At 48.8% G+C, this 20,851-nt stretch overlaps 1 protein-coding gene across 1 annotated transcript in view; it reads left to right on the plus strand.

The window, feature by feature from the left end:
• Positions 1–16,496, plus strand: part of GLP1R (glucagon like peptide 1 receptor) — a gene marked incomplete at both ends in the record, with an annotated part of 33,217 nt that extends 16,721 nt beyond the window's left edge. Inside the window, 9 exons of the mRNA XM_080937556.1 lie at positions 64–170; positions 5,019–5,172; positions 5,988–6,147; positions 10,644–10,704; positions 11,247–11,316; positions 11,452–11,540; positions 11,885–12,023; positions 13,048–13,089; positions 16,329–16,496. Of these exons, the coding sequence (XP_080793682.1) occupies positions 64–170; positions 5,019–5,172; positions 5,988–6,147; positions 10,644–10,704; positions 11,247–11,316; positions 11,452–11,540; positions 11,885–12,023; positions 13,048–13,089; positions 16,329–16,496 (990 nt within the window). The remainder of the gene's footprint in view (positions 1–63; positions 171–5,018; positions 5,173–5,987; positions 6,148–10,643; positions 10,705–11,246; positions 11,317–11,451; positions 11,541–11,884; positions 12,024–13,047; positions 13,090–16,328) is intronic.
• Between the last annotated feature and the right edge of the window lie 4,355 nt (positions 16,497–20,851).

Raw genomic sequence — 20,851 nt, forward strand, 5'->3', positions numbered from 1 at the left:
AATTCACGTGTACACATAAGGCCCACAGACCATGTACATACCCTTATGTCCCTCTGTGCACAGAACTCCCCTGAGGAACAGCTCCTGTCGCTGTACATTATCTACACGGTGGGGTATGCACTTTCCTTCTCTGCCTTGGTCATTGCTTCAGCCATCCTTGTTGGCTTCAGGTAAGGAGGGGCTCAAGCCTGGGAGGGAGGGGGGCTGTCTCCTGCTCAGTTCCTTAGTAGAGGAATTTCAAACTGAAGCAACCAGAGGGTTCTGCTCTCTGGAACTTTCTGGAAAACATGAATTTGAAAACATGCACACACAGACATGCAGACAGACACTAACCATACATACTGTATATCACACACACACACCACACACATGTACATACATACAATATCATATACCCACTACACACATACATACACACACACACACACACACACACACACACACACATGAAATAGAGCAGTGGATGGTAAGATGATGGGAAATTCTAAGAAGTCCCATCCACTATTAACCAATAATCAGTAATTCAGGATGAGCAGGAATTTTGGAATGTCTCAGCGATTAGAGACTCTGCTGTCTTGAAGCTTGTTAACCCCGGCAGAAAGTTTTTTCTTAGCTCTAACCTAGCTGAGGAGGGGCTGGGAAGCAACTTTTTAAATCTCTCTAGGCTAAGTGAGGGGAACTGAGTGTAGGGTCCAAAGAATTATGAGGCCAGGAACCTCAGGATATCGTACATCAAGAATAGGAGAGGTGGATCTGAAGAGATGGCTCAATGGCTAAAAGCATGTTCTGTTCCCCCCATGCTGGACAGCTCAGCTCACAACCACATGAAATTCCAGCTTTAAGGAATCCAATGCCCTCTTCTGCACTCGTATGCTCTTACCCCAACACACATACACATATTTAAAAGTACTAAGAATAAATATTTAATAAAGACAGGGCATATGGTTTTTCTCCTGTCTCTAAAGCATCTGGTATAACACTGGACATACAGTCAGTGCTCAATAAATGCATTCATTGGATGAGTGCTGTGTTAGCTCCTTTTATGTACCTGAAAGACACAAGCAAGAACAGTTTCAGATTGGAAGCATTTGTCTGAGCTCATGACTTCAGAGGGTTCAGTCTTTGACTACTTGGTCCTCATGGCCCCGAGAGTGTGTCTGAGGGAGCTGTTCATCTCCAGATAGACAGGTGGAGGCAGAGAAGGGGAGGGACTAAAGATTAAGTATATCCTTCAGAGGCATCCCTCCACAGTGACTTACTCCCTTCAGTTCACCTCTCTAGAGATAGTACCACGACCCAAATCTGCACAGCTCAGAGATAGTTTGCACCCAAATCACACCCAGTATTCTTCTATTACAAACTATTTCAGAGATTCAAAAGTATAGGGGAAACACCTCTAGAAAGAAATACTTCTAATTAAGGCATTCTGAGCTGGGGACATGACTCAGCAGTTAAAGCGCTTGCCACATCAATGTGAGGACCAGTTTCAGCCACATCAATGCTGTGTTGCCATGGTAGCTCACCTGTAATTCCAGCTTCAGAAGGCCAAGGCAGGTTCTCCAGGGCAAGCTGGCTAACCAGAATAGCCTTATCGCAAAATATCACAAGCCAGGTGTCGTGGCAAATACCTATAATCTGGCACGTAGGAGGATTGCCGCAAGTTCAAAACCAGTCTGGGTTATATGGTGAGTTCCAGGCTAGTTTGAGCTATAGAGAAAAGCAAAACACAGCCATTTGGTCCCCATGTCCACCCCTGGAGAGCTGATTCTTGCTTGTTAAGGGCATGATTTCCACTCTCTCTCCTTACCTTTTACCCCTTTGCTGAGTGTCTATACCAATGCCCAGCATGGTCCATTGATACTTTTAAGCATTGTATCCTGCTGTGGTTTCAAGGGGTGGGAGTCCATCTTTACGTTCTCATGAGCTCCATTTAGACAAAGGTAGCCCTATCTCATTCATTGGAGTCACACCCCCTCCCCCATATTTCTTTGTCACCACGAAGTTTGTGGATACTTGATGTGTTTTGTGGATTTTTCTCTGAGTCACGAATCTTACAACAATGGGGTTCTCCTGTGATTCTTGCCTGTGTATTTCCTTTGAGCATACCCCCACCCAGAGGTAAAACTGCCACCAATAACCAACCACCTGGCCTTTGTCAGGTGGCTACTGCCAGGTGGCACTCTGGCCACCAGTGAAGAAGGTTCCCTGAGTTTCATACCCACCTACATTTAGCATCTTCAGAAGTAAGCAATGTTAATCTAGAACGCATGTAAGAGACCTCCTTACGATTGTAGTTTGCTTGTCTCTGACCCCTATAGAGGGTAAGTGGCTTTTCTGTTTGGGCGTTTTCTTTTCACATTTTAGTCTATGAATCGCTTGTTTATTGCCTTTTTAAAATTTTTAGTTTCTTTGGTTTCAGTGGCTTATTTTGGCATTTATCTGGATATTAGCCTACTTCATAGTAAACATACTTAATCTAAGTGTTAAGTATTAATGGAGACACATTTAATCTATGCTTACTCACCATCTGATGGTGCCTTTGATACATGGGCGCTCTGCATTTAAAATAAACAAAATTGGTCAACCACCAAGTTTATGGATAAGTAAAATGTGTCAGTAAGAACTATTGATTAACAGAACTTAACCTTATCAATTGATAGACACGAATTTTTTATTCACTGAGGATGCCACAAGGGTCCCTGAATTTGTAAGTTGGTTTCTGTCATTTACTTCTGTCCTATTGGTCTTTATCTACCCTAGTCCCAAACCACAGTACCTTGTCTCCTAAAGATTTAGTAGAAATTTAAAGTCTCAGGCCAGCAAGTTGGTTTAGCTAGTAAAGGTTCCTACTACCAAGCCTGATGACCCGAGTTTAATCCCTGGAATCTACCATGAAGGAAAGAACTTACTCTTCCAAAATATCATTCCCAGACTTCTGGTGGGCACACCAGTGTTCAGGCATGTGTGGTCCAAAACCTATATGCAAATGCACATGCACACACATGCAAAATAAACCAATTAATGTAATGCAATGTTTTTTTAAAGAACAAATAAAAACAAATCCTAACTCTCTGGATGTAGAGATAGACAGCCTAGTGGGTTAAACATTTGATACTCACTGTGAGAATCTGGGTTAGCATCCCTAGACCCTAAGGGGAGGCAGATATGGCTGGGGGCATGTGTTTGTGGCCTGGCTCTCCTTCAGTGGCACAGAAGGCAGAGACAGCAATAGCCTAGGAGGCTCATGGGCCAGTCAGCCTGGTGTGGGGAGTAGTGGACAAGAGATTCTGTCTCAAACAAGACTCTGACCTCTGCACAATGCACTCACACACATGAGCATGCACACATACGTGCAGGCATCATACATACATACATACATACATACATACAGAGGCATCCTCGCTCTCTTACACCAGAGCCTCCCATTCCTTCTGCATGTTGATTATTTTGAGACAGAGTCTCTTAGAGTCCAAGCTAGTTTTAAACTTGCTATATGTAGCCAAGGCTGACCTTGAACTCTTAATTCCCCTGTCTCCACCTTCCAACTGCTTGGATTACCAGTGTGCATAATCATGCCCACCTGGGGGTTGTTGTTTTGTTGAAACTCTGTCTTGCTTTGTAGCCTAGACTTGCCTCAAACTCCTGATCCCCCTGCCTCAGCCTCCCATGGGCTGAGATTATAGAAAAGGGCCCCTTGGCCACCTACACTATCTCTGACCTTTAGCTATTCTTTGTAAATCTTTTTGGTACCATGAAAAAAGTTGACATTTTATTACAGCTGTTTGAATTCACTCTTCAACAGAGGACAGTGGCATTTCTGTTCATGAGTATAGTGTGCCGACGTATCTCCCATGAATTTAAGATGTTTCTAATAATTTTAAGCCAATTTTATTATGTTGTCCACAGTGATCTTACCAACCCTCTTGTTAAAGGAAATCAAATAGAATGTTATGAATGAATCTTCAATTTCTTTTTATTGCATATTGCTAGAATGCGTTAGGGAGACCATTGCTGGACCCTTGAGTTGTTACAGCTCATCCGTACATTGTTCTGGTGTTTTTCTGAAGATTTCATCTATAAGCCATAACCAGCTCTGGTTCACCTCCTCCATGGCCCTGGTGTCCTGGTTAGATCTATAGATAGTCATTAGCAGTGACACATCCTCGCTTGGCTGCTGAAGTTAAAGGAAATAGTCGCCAAGGTCCTCCATTAGGAATGCTGTTGGCTTCTGCTTTATCAAATGAAGTGCCCTTAGCTTTCCAGTTTGCCACACAGCGGTGTGTGTGTGTGTGTGTGTGTGTGTGTGTGTGTGTGTGCATGTATGTGCTCTTCACATACTAAACTTGTGGAAGCCGAAGAGAAACATCAGTTGTCCCGTTCCGTCACTCTCAGAGTGATGTATCCCCCATATTTGCTTCAGGACAGCATCTCCCACTGAACACAGGACTGGACTGGTGGCCAGCAAACACCAGCGGCCCTCTGTTCTCTACGCCCCACCCCTACCCCAGCACCGAGGTTACAGGCGTGCATGTTTGCTTTTTTCACAGGACTGCTGGGGACCTGACTGAGGCCCTCGTGTCTGCACAGCAAACAGTCTTCCTCACTGAGAGCTCTGCTGCACACTCTTACCTGAGAGTGTACATTGTGTCCATTTCCTTTCAAATTCCTACTGTGTGCGCCTAGAGCTACTCTGCCCCAGAGACCAGTCCAGAAACATCCTGTCCTAAAGAATCAAAACTCCCATTGGGAAGACTGATTCCGACACATATGTTGCTTTGGTCACATGTAACTATGAAAGATGGTACCACAGCAAGGGGCAGAAGTGAGCAGTGTCCATCCCGTTGAGGGCCTCATAGACGGGCATCAGAGATTTTTCAAGGTGGTGGGGAACAAAGGCGTTCTCAGAGGAAGGAAGGTGTGAACATAGTCCCAGAGATGAAAACATACCTGATGTGTATATGTGTGGGCTGGACAGAAAACAGGTACAGGCCAGATAGTTGGTCTGCTTTCCCCCTTAGACACTTGCGCTGCACCAGGAACTACATCCACCTGAACCTGTTTGCATCCTTCATTCTCCGAGCGTTGTCCGTCTTCATCAAAGACGCAGCCCTCAAGTGGATGTACAGTACGGCCGCTCAGCAGCACCAGTGGGATGGGCTCCTCTCATATCAGGTGCATGGTGCAGCCTGAGGAGCCTGGGAGGGGAGACACTGGTGAAGGAGTCTCCACTGCATAAGCCTTGGATGGATAAAAGCAAGAGTAGCCCAGACATGGCCTTAGGCTGTCCATAATGGGGAATCTTTAATGTTATGGGAAATCTACCATGGGCAAGTCCTAGTCTGACGGCAGAGGCAGTGCACCATGGGGAGCCCCTAGTATGATGAGAGAGGCAGTCTGACTTGGGGTGTCCTAGTTAGATGGGAGAAGACAGTTCACCATAGGAAAACCCTAGACTGATGTGAGAGTCTGTCTACCCCGACAGGCCTAGTTTGATGAGACAGAACATCTTAAGAACCCCTGAGTCTGATGGAGGAGACATTCTACCAAGTAGAGTCCCTAGTGTCAGATGAAAGGGAAAGTCTACTGTGGGGGCTAGTCTGATGGAGGAGGCAGCCCATCTTGGGCAGGTAAGAAACTCTGCCATAGGGAATTCAGTCTGATACAGGGAGTTCTCTGGATGCAGACCCGAGTTTGAGCCTCAGCTCTACCTTGTACTGGCTGTATACAAGTCCAGACACATCCCATGACTTCTCCAGGACTCAGTTCTTCTCCCATCATGGGGGCAGTAGCAGGTGTTTTCTTTTCAGGAGAGGGAGGGTTCAATGACATAAAGCAGAGAGAGTTCCCAGTAGTGACCCTGGCCATAGGAAAGCTCCTTCATCCCGTGTTAACCATGGCAGGACAGTGGCCAGGCCAGACTGTAGAGGAGTGACAGATGGGGCAGTAGGCATGGCTCCTGTTCCCATGGGACTCTTCTTTGCCCCTAGGACTCTCTAGGCTGCCGGCTGGTGTTCCTGCTCATGCAGTACTGCGTGGCAGCCAACTACTACTGGCTGCTGGTGGAAGGTGTTTATCTGTACACGCTGCTGGCCTTCTCGGTGTTCTCGGAGCAGCGCATCTTCAAGCTGTACCTGAGCATAGGTTGGGGTAAGGCCCACAGTTGTTCACCGCACTATCTACATGGAGACCTGTATCAAGAGCTGGAAGATCCCACTCTGCCATATATATGTTTGTATGTATGTACGTATTCATATACATATACATACACATACACATATACATGTACATACACATATACATGTACATATACATCTATCTTTTCTTAGTATATATATTTTTTTCTTAGTATATGCTTTTATTCTCATATGGCCAAATATCACTCCTTTGCCCAACCCCCTTAGCCCTGTCCACCACTAGAAGTCAGGATACTGTCCTCAGATACCTCTTCTCTTGAGGTCCTATGGGAGAATGCTTCATACCCAGTGCAGGGCAACCTGAGGTTCATCGGGAGATGCTATGTCCTGGGCCTCATAGTAGACAAGGGATAGGTAGGTGAACAGGATATGGGCTAACATAGGATCCCATTGTGACGATGAAGGAAAAGACTCAGAGGAGAGCCAAGCTGAGAGGAGTGACCAGACGATAAAAGAGGTGAACCTTGGATGTGTCTGGAGCCCAGATGGAAATGTTCTGGCCATGTCTACTGAGAACCATTGGGTTTGTTTGGTTGCTTGTTTTTTCTGGAACATTTCTGGTTGTGTTTCTACCTTTCACATCATGGGAGTCTTGTGGAGGATGCTGAGGGTTGCAGTTTGATTGGGGTGGGGCTAGGTGAGTTGTAGCCTGGTTGTAACAGAGAGATAGATGGAGGCATCCTGTCCTAAAGGAACCAGTGGTTCAGACAGCACCTGGGGCAGACAGGCCTGTGTTCAGTCCTCCTTAATCTAGCCTTGAAATTCTAGAGTTTTCTTCCACAAGCCCAGTCACCAGAGCTACTCCGGTCCCTCCTAGCCTCTACTTCCAGAGTCTTCTCAGCTGAGTCACAGAAGACTGCACCCTCCCATCCTGGTCCTGCTCAAAGTAGGACATGAAGGAAGAGTAACAGGTCCTTCCAAAGTGTCACTTGGTGCTGGAAGCTTCCTCCTCATGAGTGGTTGCCAGCCCACCTTCCAGGAAGCCACCTCAGGTTTTCAGCTCCTTGTGGCCCTGTTCTCTGACCATCTCAGCTCCTCTGTACCCTTCTTATTTCTTCTGGTGTTCCCCAGCCACCTCAGGGATGAGGAGCTCTAATAGGTGGAGTGATTAGCATGACCAAAGTATTAAGGTTCCTAAGGCCTGGAGAACAACAGGGCCTTAAAGACAGAGTAGGTATTGGGTCACAAGAGGCTCCTAGCTTTCTGGCTCTGGGTCTTGTCTACTTGTCAAATGCAGGTCTTAGCTTCTGCTTTCCTACTCAGTCCCCTGCTGGTTCTTCGGAGGAGGCTTCGATCTCTATACAGATAAAAGTGGCCCTGTTTCAGCATACAGAGATCCCTGATGGTCCCTGTCCTTCCTCTTCCTCCAAGACCCAGCCTGTTCTACTAGATCTTTCCTTCCTTCCTAAGTTTCTCTATCATGCCAAGAAGCTCCATCAGGAGGGGCATCTGGAAAGTCCTGATGCTCCCTAGGGGTGGGTACAGGGACAGACCATTAAGGAACTTAGGGAAGGGCTTCTTCTGTGTGGTGGACAAATAGTGTCTATCCATTCTGGGAAATAACATCAGTGCTGTTTGTATCTGTCACCATAGCAACCCAAAGGCAGGACCAACCAACGGGATATGTACAGAAAAGCAGGGAGTTGGTAGGGGTCAGTGGAGACAGAGGATGCTTAGGAGTTCTCAAAGTAGATGGGGAAGGCTGCCAATCCTAGCTCATGGCTCAGAACCCTTGGGGGCATCTTTCCCAAGCAGAACATCTTTTCTTGAGGAAGTGGAGTAGGGAGAAGAAGGGTCAGAGAGAAGACAAGAGTCACAGGGACCTGCTTGTTGTCAAGAGGCCTAGCCCAAGTCGGGATGCTGCAAAGCAACTTCCTGTGTAGCCGAACTGATGAGATCGTGGGGGCCCCTACAAGGTATATCCACAAGCACTTGGGCATTCCCAGAGGGGAGACAAATGATAGCAGAGGGACAGGACTCCCAGGACCCGGTCCGTGCATCTGGTTGACCTCACTCCCCTATCTCTTCTTGGCAAATTGGCAGCCTGCAAGGATTATGTCACCTTAGCAGGTGGCAGGGCTGGGCTCCTGTTTCTTTACCAGGGCCTTGTTCACCAGATGTTAATGAATGGATGAAGCTTTCTAGGGGTAGCTGGTGACATGAGCAAGCTCCGTCATACTAGAGTAAGGTCTCACAATGGTGATACAGGACACATGGCTGGAAGTTCCTGTACACAGACAGCCTAAGAAAGCATGTTCTTGTCTAGAGAGCTTCCCTTCTCTTGTTGACATTCTATTCCTACTGAGCATATTCTATGGGGCAGAGTCTCCTCTGGGCCCCAGGCTCCTACATCACCCCATTATTTATTCAGTCTCATGAAGACCTGGTTATAAAATGTGGATGTTGGAATGGCTGGTCTGTGTAAAAATAAACAGGGTAGTGAGAGATCTCCCCCTTGTTTAAGTGTTTAGTACACAATCATGAGTCCCCAGAATGCCTACAAGGAAGCTGTGAAAGATGCTGGGGAGACAGAGGATGCTCAGGACTTCCTGACCAATCAGGTTCCAGCATGAGACCCTGACTCAGAGAGAAGGGGGGGGGTGGGGGAATGGAATCACCCTAGGTTGTCCTCTGGCCCTCCCATACGTGATCATGCACACTTTTGCACATACACACACCCTCAAACATAGGAACACACACACAAACACAACACACACACACACACACACACATACCCATGTCTACACACGCACACTAGTTAATATGCACACTACTTTGTACACCTGCATGACCCACTTGACAAGGCAGGTCCACTCCACAAAGCAGGTAAGGAGACTTGATGCCAAAAGCCATTGAGGACGACTGGGGTGGCTATAGGGTTACAGCTTCTGCCTGTGTCCTTTCCTCCTGATCCATGGCCTCATCTGCCATGAGAGGGTGAACCAGTGCCACGAGAGAGGCTAACCAGCATAGACTCAGCTCCAGGATGAACGGGCCTCCTGCTCTACTCTGTAGACCTTAGAAACCAGCTAGATTGCATTTCTATTCCTGTATAACATCGACCTCTGAACTTTGCCATTTAGAGCACCCAACAGTTCCTGGGCTCAAAACTCTTGAATTCAACATGGTGGCACATCCCTGACTCATAATGTCCAGCTGGATCTGTCTGTTAGAGTTGCTGTTAGCCAGAGCTTAACTGGAGAATCTACCTCCAAGCTCACTCATGGAGCTATGGGAAGGAGCCTTTCATTCCTTGCTATAGGCACCTCTCTTAGGCTGTCAGAGACAGCACCTGCTATGACAACTCCCCCTTCCTCCACTCCCCCAACTAAATGCAGAAAAAGAGAGACCAACCAAGAGGGACTACAGAATTCTATAATCCTAGCTCTTAAGAAGATGGAGAAAGATTAGGAGTCCAAGGTCAGCTTTGATTTTATGGCAGGTTTTAGGCCAGTTTGGGCTACTTGGGACCCTGTCTCAAGGAACACACACACACACACACACACACACACACACACACACACACACACACTACAAATGGGAAGAGGTTGTAATCCCTGGGAACTACCCAAGTAGCTCTCTATAGTCCATGTTAGTCACCTTTGCGTCACTATAACAAAACACTCAGGGCATGGTTATCATGAAGAGAAAAGGTGTATGTGTGAGATCACCGTTCTGCTGGTGATTTTTAAATTAGGTAAGACCCATTGCTTTGGCCCTCTGTGGGGGTGCCACATTGTAGTGGTGGGGGCCATACAGATGAGAAAATAGCTCACTTCATGCCAGGATGCAAAAGACTGGATGGGCTGGAGTCCCAAAATCTCCTTTGGGAAGGACTACCACCAGACCCTGTCTTCTGAAGGCTCCAGCACCAGCTAGTATTACACCAATGCTTCTCCAAACCCAGTACTCACTGGGAAGCCTGACCACTGCAGCCGTTGATTGGGTAGGCTTCCACAAAACCTAGACGGGGGCATATCTCTTTTCTAGGCCCTGGACGGTTGCGTGGGGGAGGAACAGACACTCCAAGGAGTTTGTGGGCCCTGAAGGAGTGGACTGAGGGTGGATGTATGGGCTGAAGACAGGGAGGATGGAGCATCAGAGAGTTTCTTGGTCCCCTCCCCATCCTGTTGTTCTGATCCTACGCTACTTGAGTGTCTATCCTGGGGTCTCACAGCCGAGACTCTGGAGGCGAATATTGGTAGAAGGCCTGATACATGGAGGGTCTGGACCATGAAGAAGTCTGTAAGGAAGAAGAATGGAAAACATTAGTGTGAAACCCTGAACCTCCATTCTCCCCAGCCCTCAGACCAGTCTCTTTCAGGGCCAGAAAGGAAGAGAGACTTGGGGTGTGAGGAGTCTGGGGTGTAGAGAGGACCCTCGCACTGTGGTAGCATCTCTGACCCTGCCAGCTCCAAACTTCTCTCTGTCTTTGCCTTCCTCCTCTAGGAGTTCCACTACTCTTCGTTATCCCCTGGGGCATTGTCAAGTACCTGTATGAGGATGAGGGGTGAGTGTCCTGCTGCAGGGGAGTGGTGTGCGGGAGGTGGGGGGGGTCTCATGCTTCTCAGCTACGGGAGTCTTGAACCCCAGAGTGTATGTTTATTACCTGTCAGGGAGGATGTGTAAGGTCAGCAGGAGTTTAGCATATGAATTCAGTCTCTAATATCTACTCCCTGAACCTGCCCAGCACGGTAGGATGATCAATATTTCTGGCTTTTGTAGTCCATGGTGCCTCCCCGATGGGTTTTATGAACATGGGAGAGAAGGGCCCGCTCTTTTGTGTATGAAGCTGGGCGTGCATGTGACTGTTTGCAGAAGTCCATGAAGATGGGGAGGGGAGCGGGGCATAGGTATCTCCGTGTGTGACCATGTATTGAGGATTGGGGGTGAGGGTGGAGCTTGCAGTACACTTGCAGGGATCTGCACGAGTCTGTGGCTGGGCGGGGTGCTTGGCTTGGCCTCGTGCATGTGTACCTTTGTCCTGTGCTAGTCCCCAAGGGCTCTGTGAGTGCAGCTGGGTGCCTTGTGTGTCCCTCGATTCCTCCCCAGTTGCTGGACAAGGAACTCCAACATGAACTATTGGCTCATCATCCGCCTGCCCATTCTCTTCGCTATCGGGGTGAGTGACAAGAGTTGGGGGGTTGAAGTAGAAGCTGGTGGACCTGAAGTGTGACCAGGCTAATGACTGGGAAGGAGAACGAGAGGTCCCAACCCCAGTCCCCTCAACCCCCTCCCCCGCTCTTGCGTCCCACAGGTCAACTTCCTTATCTTTATCCGGGTCATCTGCATCGTGGTATCCAAACTGAAGGCTAATCTCATGTGCAAGACCGACATCAAATGCAGGTACTTTAACCAAGCTGGCTGCAGGGGTGTCCTCCGCCTTCCTTCCCAGGAGAGGGAGACTCTGTTTGGAGCCCTGTGTAAATGCTCTTTTCCACCCAGGCCTGGTTTGTAACCCCTAACTTTTCCCCTCACTCTATTCTTAGCAGCCCCTGGACTTTTGAAGTCTTGACCTCTGCCCTAATCCCTTAAACTGTGGCAGCCAGTGTGGGTGCGGGGAGGTATTTCAATGAAGAGTGTCCATGACTCAGCAGGAGCAGGGAGGTGGCAGTGGTGTGGACGCGGAGAGGAAAGAGCAGTCTGTGCACACGCCCAGAATGACCCTAGTGGTCTTGCCCTCTCTCCAGACTTGCCAAGTCCACTCTGACGCTCATCCCGCTTCTTGGTACCCATGAAGTCATCTTCGCCTTTGTGATGGACGAACATGCCCGCGGAACCCTGCGCTTCGTCAAGCTGTTCACAGAGCTCTCCTTCACTTCCTTCCAGGTGACCCAAAGCTGGGGCCACTTGCCTGGGATGTCTCAAAGTGAGGGAGGGTCGGGCACCAGCCTGCATGGTGCAGATGGGAGAAATGGGTAGGCTGAGACCTGGGAGAAGGAACCTGGCGTCACACAGTTAGAGCAGAGTCAGAGCGAGTGTCCCCAGGTATTTGGATATGCAAATCAGTCTTCTCTGGAAGTCCATAGGACAAGAAGACCTCTCAGATGTGGACCTGGGCATCTGGGCATATAGAGAAAGGCATGGCCATCCACTAGCATCCTGCCAGGCAATGTATACACACAATACATTCAGTTCTCTCAGGACTCACAGTTGAGAGGTTGTTCCCATTTGACATAACCACAAGCTGAGCCCCAGGGATGTTAAAACAAGATTTACAACCTGATAGAGAGACCTTGTATCTTTCTGAACTTCCTGAGTCTTGTAAATTTCAGGACCTTCCTGGGTCTTATGAGCCTCTCTCCTTCCAAGAAGGACTATCGTAAGTCAGAAGAACTAGCCATATCACGTGGGGGGGGGGGGTCACACAGGTTCAGAACAGGTAATGGGTTCTTCCTCACTAGCATTAGAAGATGCAACTGTTGCTGGAGAGATGGCTCAGTAGTTAAGAGCATTTGGGGATCTTGTAGAGGACTCGGGTTTGGTTTCCAGCATCTGTGTGTTCTTGTATAATTGTCTGTTATTCCAGGGGATCAGACATCCTCTTCTGGCCTCTAAGGGTTCCTACACACACGTGCATATAAATACACACACTCTCTCTCCTACACACACACACAGTACACATAAACTCTCTCTCTCTCTCTCTCTCTCTCTCTCTCTCTCTCTCTCACACACACACACACACACACACACACACACTCAATTTATTTTAGAAAATTATAAACAACAACGAAACCCTTGTCTTCTCCCACGCCTGCCCAGGCTGCCCGATCTGAGAGGAGGGGTGTCAGGGGCTGGTTGTCCAGTTGCTTTCTTTAGGCTCCCTTCCTGCTAACATGTCTCTTGTTCCCAGGGCTTGATGGTGGCAATCCTATACTGCTTTGTCAACAATGAGGTAAGGTCTGTGGAGGGACAGTAGGGACCCTGTGGGGGCTGTTGCCATTGACTGGTAGGGGGCACACGCACACACACACACACACACACTCAGGCAAATTAAATAAAAGAGCTTAGACATGACTTAGCCCAGCATTAAAGGGTTAATGTTGACGAAGTTGACTATTTCAAGCAGGGGTGTCCAGCCTTCTGACCCTGACACTTATCATTGCCATCCACAAATGATTTGGGCCACATCTGTCGCTATCCTGATATGCACCCGGCCATTAGGGCTACAGGTTGGGCACCCCTGATTTACCGCAAAGTGATTCAACACACATGTGCCTAAACCACTCTCGTGGCCTCTGCCCACAAGAGCTGTTCTCCAGACCCGGGGTTGCCATGGCAACGCCAGGTACTTGTGACCCGAGAAGATGGCTTGAACATTTGTCTCGTGTGGTTGTCAAGGCCTGCACCAGCTGCTGGGCGGTGGGTAGTGGGGACAGGGGAGGGGAGGACTGTTGATGGATTCACTGTGGCTTGTGTCAGAGGGACAAAGTGAAATGGTGGAGGAGCTCTGAGGGCTCATTCTGTTCCCCACTGCCAGGCCGTATGACTTCAGGCTAGCCACCATGTGGTCTCTTTCCCTTTTACCCAGGGGTCAGCAGAGGTGAGAAAGATTTACCAAGCCTGGAGCTTGATCTGGTACTTAGGGAGGGCACTTGGCACGTGATGCTGGGTTTCAGTGCAGAAAGGGTTAACATTAGATGGTGCAGATGCCAGACCATTCATTCATTCATTCATTCATTCATTCAGTTATTAACACATTAGATGGCACTCATGCCAGGCCAGATCATTCATTCATTTGTTGATTTAATCATTCATCCACTGGGGGTATTAGCAGTGTGTGTGTGTGTGTGTGTGTGTGTGTGTGTGTGCACATGCCATAGAGCCCAGGTAAGAGGATTGGGAGACTGGGAGACTTGATTCTTCCCCTCTTTCATGTAGGTTCTGATGAGCCAACTCAGGTCATCAGGCTTGGCAGAAAATGCCTTTACCCACTAAGCCATCTCCCCAGCCCCAGGGTCGTTCTTTGTTTTACTTCTCTCATGGATCAGCCAGAGGGCCTTGAGTCAGAGGCCGATCGGTTGAGTGGCCATTCATTTGACTCACTTAAGAAACCTGCAGCGAGTGTTCGAGGTGTGCTGAGCACTGTGCTTGGAGCGCGGGTGCCCAGGGGAGGAAGATGTAGTTAGGACTGTCAGGTGCTCTCTACTAAGTGGGGAGGAGACCTGCTAGGCTTCTAGAGCTGCAGCAGGCAGGAAGCCGGGGGTTAGGTGCCTGGTGTCGGAATCACCCCCAACAAACACTCCTCTAGTGCTGGGCTTACAGATCTGCTCAACGTGCTTTTAAGATTTATTTTTGCGTGTAGGAATGCTTTGCCTGCATGTATGTCTGCACACCACATGCATGTCTAGAGGCCAGAGGAAGGCATTGGATCCCCTGGAAATGGACCTATAGATAGTCAATGGTATTGAGCCACATGTGATTGTTGGGACTCGAACCTGGGTCCTCTGGAAGGGCAACCAGTACTCAGTTCCTCTCCTCATGTTTCGGGAGCAAGCATGACTGGGGCCACTGTGGAGGCTCCAAAAAAAAAAATTACTAAGGGAGACAGGATTAAGGGGATACCCTATGTTCTAAGTCCTGCTGGCTGTGCCTTGGCACACCAATTTTCTTTCCCTTCTTCCAAGTGGGAGACTGTGAGAGATTTGCTTTCCTGAAGCTGTGCAGAAGGGAGTCATCTTTGGGCTCAGTGTCTCTATCCCAGCTGTCAGCACTATGAAAGCCCAGCTAGGCAAGACAGCTGTGGGTACTGTCTGTCCCACCTCCTTCCCTTGCCCTCCAACCCTCGGCTCCGCAGTGCCGTCTGGGACACCAAGACGCCCTGGCAGGCAGCCGCTGGCTGATCTTAGCTCCACTCAACACAGAAGCTCTTGTAAGGGATGGCTTGAAGCCACACAGGGTATCTGGCTGGGCTTAGGGCTTGATGCACAACATGGAAAGAGCAAAAGGGGTGTGTTTGCCTAGAGGCAGGTCAAGACATTGGCAGGGAGCTTGTTACACACAGCCAGCCCCTGGCAGCTGGCCCTTCTAATGGCTTGGGGCTAAAAGGAACACAGTCCCCAGACAGTCTAAGATGGAAAACCTGGTGGCAAGGATGGACAAGCAGACAAGAATAGCTCCAAGAAGAGTGACCCAGCCCTCAGGACATGCTGTGCAGCGTGTAACAGCCCACGAGCCACAGAGCTATGGTGGAGACACAGAGTTAACATGAGCCCGGGGACCAGGGATTGGGGGTATCGGAGCCCCTCCGTGGTCTGTGTAACTTTCTGCCCCAGAAATCTGATCCCTTAGCACATACCCAGCTGAGAAGTCTCTTCCCCTGGAACACCTGAGCTCAGCACAACAGGGACCTGGGTTGGCTGAACTCACATAGGCAGATTGCCCAGCCAGGATCTCATCATTTTTTCTGAATGGGGTGGATCCAAAGCCGGGTACACAAATCCCTGGCCTTTGTATTATCCCCCTTGCTTTCTTCACATCTTCCCTGCCCTGGGAGGTTCAGGGACTGAGTAGAAATCTGGGCTTGATCATTCAAGCTTGTCACTCCCACCATTTAGAGGGCTGAGGTAGGTGGGTGGAGAGTTCAAAACCAGCCTGGACTACATAGTGAGACTTTGTTGTCAGAGTACAAACGACAATAAACCCGGACCCAAACAGAACAAAGCAAAAGCTCCTCAGGGAGTTTAGACCGAGGGGCCTCACCAGGGCTAGAGGTGTGGGGGGGGGGGGTTGGGGGGGTTGCCTTCCCCTTTCAATTGTCCAAGCCACATGGCGAGAGTCTTTTATAAAGTAAGACTCCATCTTCTCTGGCTCCCCCCTCCCCCACTCCTCTTCCGTTGAATAATACTGTGCTGGATTGTGAAAGGTACTTAGCTGAATCACTGAATTTAGAGATAGACAGGGCCAATTAGCCCATCAAGCCCATCTCTCTCCAGAGGAGAGGCAGAAAATAGACAACAATAAACAATTTTATTGGGATATTAATTTAGGCGCCTGAAGACCTTGACTCGTGTCTTGTAATATAATCCAGTGGATTTTTTTCCCCTTCCCTGCTAATGTAATAACAGGGCCATTTTGTGGGCAGTTGGTCTTGCCTGATGGCTTTTTGCTTCCCTCTCTTCTTTCCCACGGAAGGTCCAGATGGAGTTTCGGAAGAGCTGGGAGCGCTGGAGGCTGGAGCACTTGAACATACAGAGGGACAGCAGCATGAAACCCCTCAAGTGTCCCACCAGCAGTGTCAGCAGTGGGGCCACAGTGGGCAGCAGCGTGTATGCAGCCACCTGCCAGACTTCCTGCAGCTGAGCCCCAGTACTGCCCTTCCTGTGGTCCCTGCTACTGGCTGGGTGTTCATCCCAGGTGGGAGAGACCCTGGGGACAGGGAAGATGAGGGACATAGGCTTGCGTGCGCATGCGTACACACACACACACATACACACACGCACTTTCCTCCTCCAAACCTATCAGACAGGCAAGTGGGCAGTGCCTCCTGGGACCACAGACACATGTTCTCCAAGGAGAACAGCCTGCTAATTTAATCATGGTGGCAGGAAGAGAGGAAGAAACAATTGCTGCTAAGACGAGAAGAACTTCTTCCTGTTAAAGCCCCAAGGCCCTTGGGGTTCCCTCTGACAGAACAGCAAATCAAGCCTGGACTTGCGCTCAAGGGCAGTTGCTAATGGGCGGAATTGGGGCTTGCGAGAGGAGGCAATTCCACGAGAGACCTGCACAGAGCTCAGCAAGGTGATCTGGCTGTGCTGTGTGCACGGCTGGGGTCGTCACCTGCATCAGCAAGAGGCTCTCTCTGCATCTGGATTGCTACCATTCCCTCATCTGCCTGTTCATCCGTCATCCTGTATTTTCTTGGAAAGGGAGATTTGTTGAAGTCATAATGTACAGCTCTTTCTGGAAGTGTATGTGAGTGGTGTTGAGGTTAAGTGTTGAGGAGATGCTCAGAGGTAGTCTTTGCCTGAGCCCACTACTTGCCTGGCTCTTTAAACCACTTTGCTCTTGGTTTCTGCCATGCCTAGGGTACCAGGGCAGGTCCCACGTCGAGAAGCCCAGATGTGGGATTCGAACCCTCAGTTCTATTGTAAAGATGCTCAGATACCCTCTAGGGTTCATCTAAAGGAATATCCCCCTAGGGGTGCTGCTGACCTGAGTCTAGAGGACCAAGGGATCCATTGCTGACACACCTTCACTTCATCTGTGACCAGAGTCTATGCTTTGGATGAAAACTGACCTCAGAGGCTACAAGTCAGAAGAGACTCTCCCACTGAAACCAAATCTCCCCTCTGCCTTTGAAACCCTCCCACTTTGAGCGCATATAGACTTTATCCCCTTTCCCCCTTTGTGTCTAATCAAACATATGATTCTGATTTCTTTCACCCAGTGGAAGAAGTAGATCATGGCTGTTATGTTTGAGGGAGTGGGGAGAAAGTGACTGATTTGATCCCCCCACCGTTGTCAGTAAGTAATGCCTGCCCCACCTCCAGACTCCTCCCACATATAATGAGCAGCAGATAGAACAGGATGGGGAGAAATATATCACCCTCACCGCGCCCCCCTCCAGCCACTGTGAGAAGCCTGGCAGAGGACAGCACCACAGAGACCCAAATCCAAGGTCTGCCTCCCTGGGGAAGTAGGTAATGGCTTCCTAGCGGCCAAGAGAGGTTCCAGAGCTGGAGAAGAATCCTAGTAGTCTGGACCTCCTTTGAGGTTGAGATTGGGGTGGCTTTCAATGTATTCTCTCATGAGGTTGCTCTTTCCCTCACCCTGTGGAGAGTGGGGGACCCTCCCCAGTGCTTACACATTCTCCCGTGCCCCTTGGAGAGGCATGAGGCATGTATGGGAGATAATAACAGGCTATAAAACATGCCAAGCAGAAAATACCTTATCCTTCAAGCTTCAGCAGAGTGTTGTGTCTACGTTAATAGGGAAGAGGAACCTCAGGCTAAAGAAAAGAGCCGTGCAGCCCGACTGACTGCCTCCTTGACCAAGACAAGGGGCTTGGTGGGGGAAATGGACCCAGGGTCCTCTGCATCCTAAGGAAAGGGCAGGTTTGCTCTTGTTTGCACTGTGGGAACAGTGGAAAGACAAGCGTGGGATAAACTAGGAACTTTCTAGAACCATTTATTACAGCTGAAAGGAAAAGACGGATATAATCTGCCTGAAATAAATTTTCCAAGGGAAAGATGCTGAGAGAGTCTAGGCAACCCAGTGGGAGCTTTAATGTGGACTTCTTTTCCTCCTCCCCAGAACTCTGGATTCTCGGGTTCACTGCACCCCACATTCCAAGATTATTAATGCATGTCTCCCCCAGATTCCTGATACTGAAGAAATCTTTGCCTTTCTCTGAGTTTCTGTACTATTAATTTTTTTTTGTTTTTTGTTTTTTTTTTTTTTTTTTTTTGAATGGCACCACGCTCCCTTTGAGCTCTTTCCAAACTTGCCTACGCTAAATATAGCTCCCCCAGGTCTGGGAACAATCTGTTGCTATGTACTCTGAAATTCCACTAGCTGTTTACATGCCTCCAGCCATAAGTCTAAGCCTAGCACGTGCTGAGAACTCTCTGGCCATCCCTGGCCCTGTGCTGGGGCCACTATTGCTAGCCCATAGGGTGTAATTGGTAGCTTTGTTGGAGACACACAGCCCGCAGGCTCACTTGGTGGTTGTCGATGGTTGATGGCTTCAGCACTCTGGCCAGCTCCCGGGAACAGGAGTAAGGGCTGAAGTCTAGAGGACTCCTCAATTCTAGTTCAGTCTTTGAACACCCAAATCACTGGACTTCACGGATCACTTACACTCCAAGACTTCTTCTCTTTCAAATAACTTTGTAGAGGGAAGACATGATTACAGTCACCCCAGCGCTTCTTACACTGAAGACAACATGGATGGGGTTCTGGGACACTCTGCGAGCTGGAAAGATCTTGACAGTTCCTCCTGACTTTGGCCTAGAGACGCCAGGAGAGAGTCTTGCAAAAATTGCTGGGGGCTACTGCACTAGGCTGCCCAGAATATATATATATATATGTACATAAAATCTGCAAAAAACAAATTCAGAGATGAAATACACATGAACAGAGCACAGGATATTTGCGAGCACAGTCGTGGGATTGTTTAATGCCTTGTCTTAAGTTGTTTTTAAGATTCATCTCTTTGTTTGGAATGTGCTGGTAGGCACACAAACACAAAAGTGACCGAGAGAAACGAAACAGTGACCAGGCACCTTGTCTTTCTTTCTCCAGTGCTCCCTGAATTCTGGGGAGATCTAACAGGGGGCGTCAGATGGTACAGTGCTCTGAAGGACCAGCAGAGTTCCATCTTCACTCGTGCCTGAGCTGGCCGTGTTTCAACAGCTCACGGCAAAGAGCACTTCGTGTGCCTGTGTTTTTCCTGTGCATGCCAGCCCAAGGTGAGGCGATGCTGGAGCTAGATTCAGCCCTCCTCCACCAGGAAGGTCACAGGACTGCACAAGCCAGGGTGGGGCTGGCTGGGAGTCTGACAGATGTGTCCCCTCCTTGCATTGACAGGGCTCCCGTTATCACTAATGCCTGTGACGTGCTCAGGGAAGGCAGAAGACGTTTCAAGGGTTTATATTCCATCTGCTGAGTTGATACTAATCTACAGGGTTGTCTCTACTTTGGGCTCCTAGGAGGCAAACACATTTTTCCCCCTGATCCTCAAATAATAAAACATGGGAATTGATTCTTCCAAGACAGCTATGCAAATGGCATGTTAAATATTCAACAGGAAGAAAATTAGAATCAACTCTTAATGTGGTGAGGTGGGTCTCTCCTCAACCTTTTTTTTTTTTTCATGGCACAAATTAGTCTTCTTGGTATTAAAAAAGGGGGGGGGGTGTCAATTTTAAGAAACTTCTGCCAACATTGCCATACATCAATACGGTTGTCTGTAACCTGAGCCGTTTCCCTGGTCCTGGGGAAGGGTCCTGGAGAAACACCATTCAGGACCAGTGAGGTGGAACAGCAGGTAAAAGCACTTGCTTCCAAGTCAGAGGGCTTGAGTTTGATCCTGAGTCCCACATGGTAGAAAGAATTGACTCCCAACGTTGTCCTCTGACCATCTTGTGCATGGAGTAACACGCATGTTCCCCTCCCACATACGCACACCCACGTAGTAGATGAATTAATGTAGCTAATCTAAGAAAGTGATAGCGGACACACCGCTTTGGAAACTATTTTCTTAAATAAACAGGCGCAGGTGAGCAGTGTGGTCCTGAGAGCTTTCCTTAGTGCCGTGGTGTGTTTGGAGTATCCGTGATTATTTCTGCTCTGCTGATGAGGTGATTGGCAGGAAACAGATGGGGCTAATGGTAAATTAGAACAGTAAATAAGACACCTCGTTGGGGACTGCAAAAACACACCAACTTTTGCTTTGTAGTTAAGGACCTCGCCGTGTAGTACAGGCTGGCCTAGAATTTCCCTGTCAGGGGGCAAAACAACAAACAGAATGGCTGGTATTTAAGAAGTACACTGAGAGGACTTGGAAATCTATTGGGTGTACTCAGGTAAGACACACATGACACAGAACAAGGGAAGACAGGGCTGGTGAGACAGCTCAGTGGTCAAGAGCACAGACGGCCAATCTAGCAGATTCCATTCCCAGCACTGGCTTGGTGGAACCATCCAACAGAAAA

Source organism: Micromys minutus, assembly GCF_963924665.1.
Source record: "Micromys minutus genome assembly, chromosome: 25".
Classification (NCBI taxonomy): Eukaryota; Metazoa; Chordata; class Mammalia; order Rodentia; family Muridae; genus Micromys; species Micromys minutus.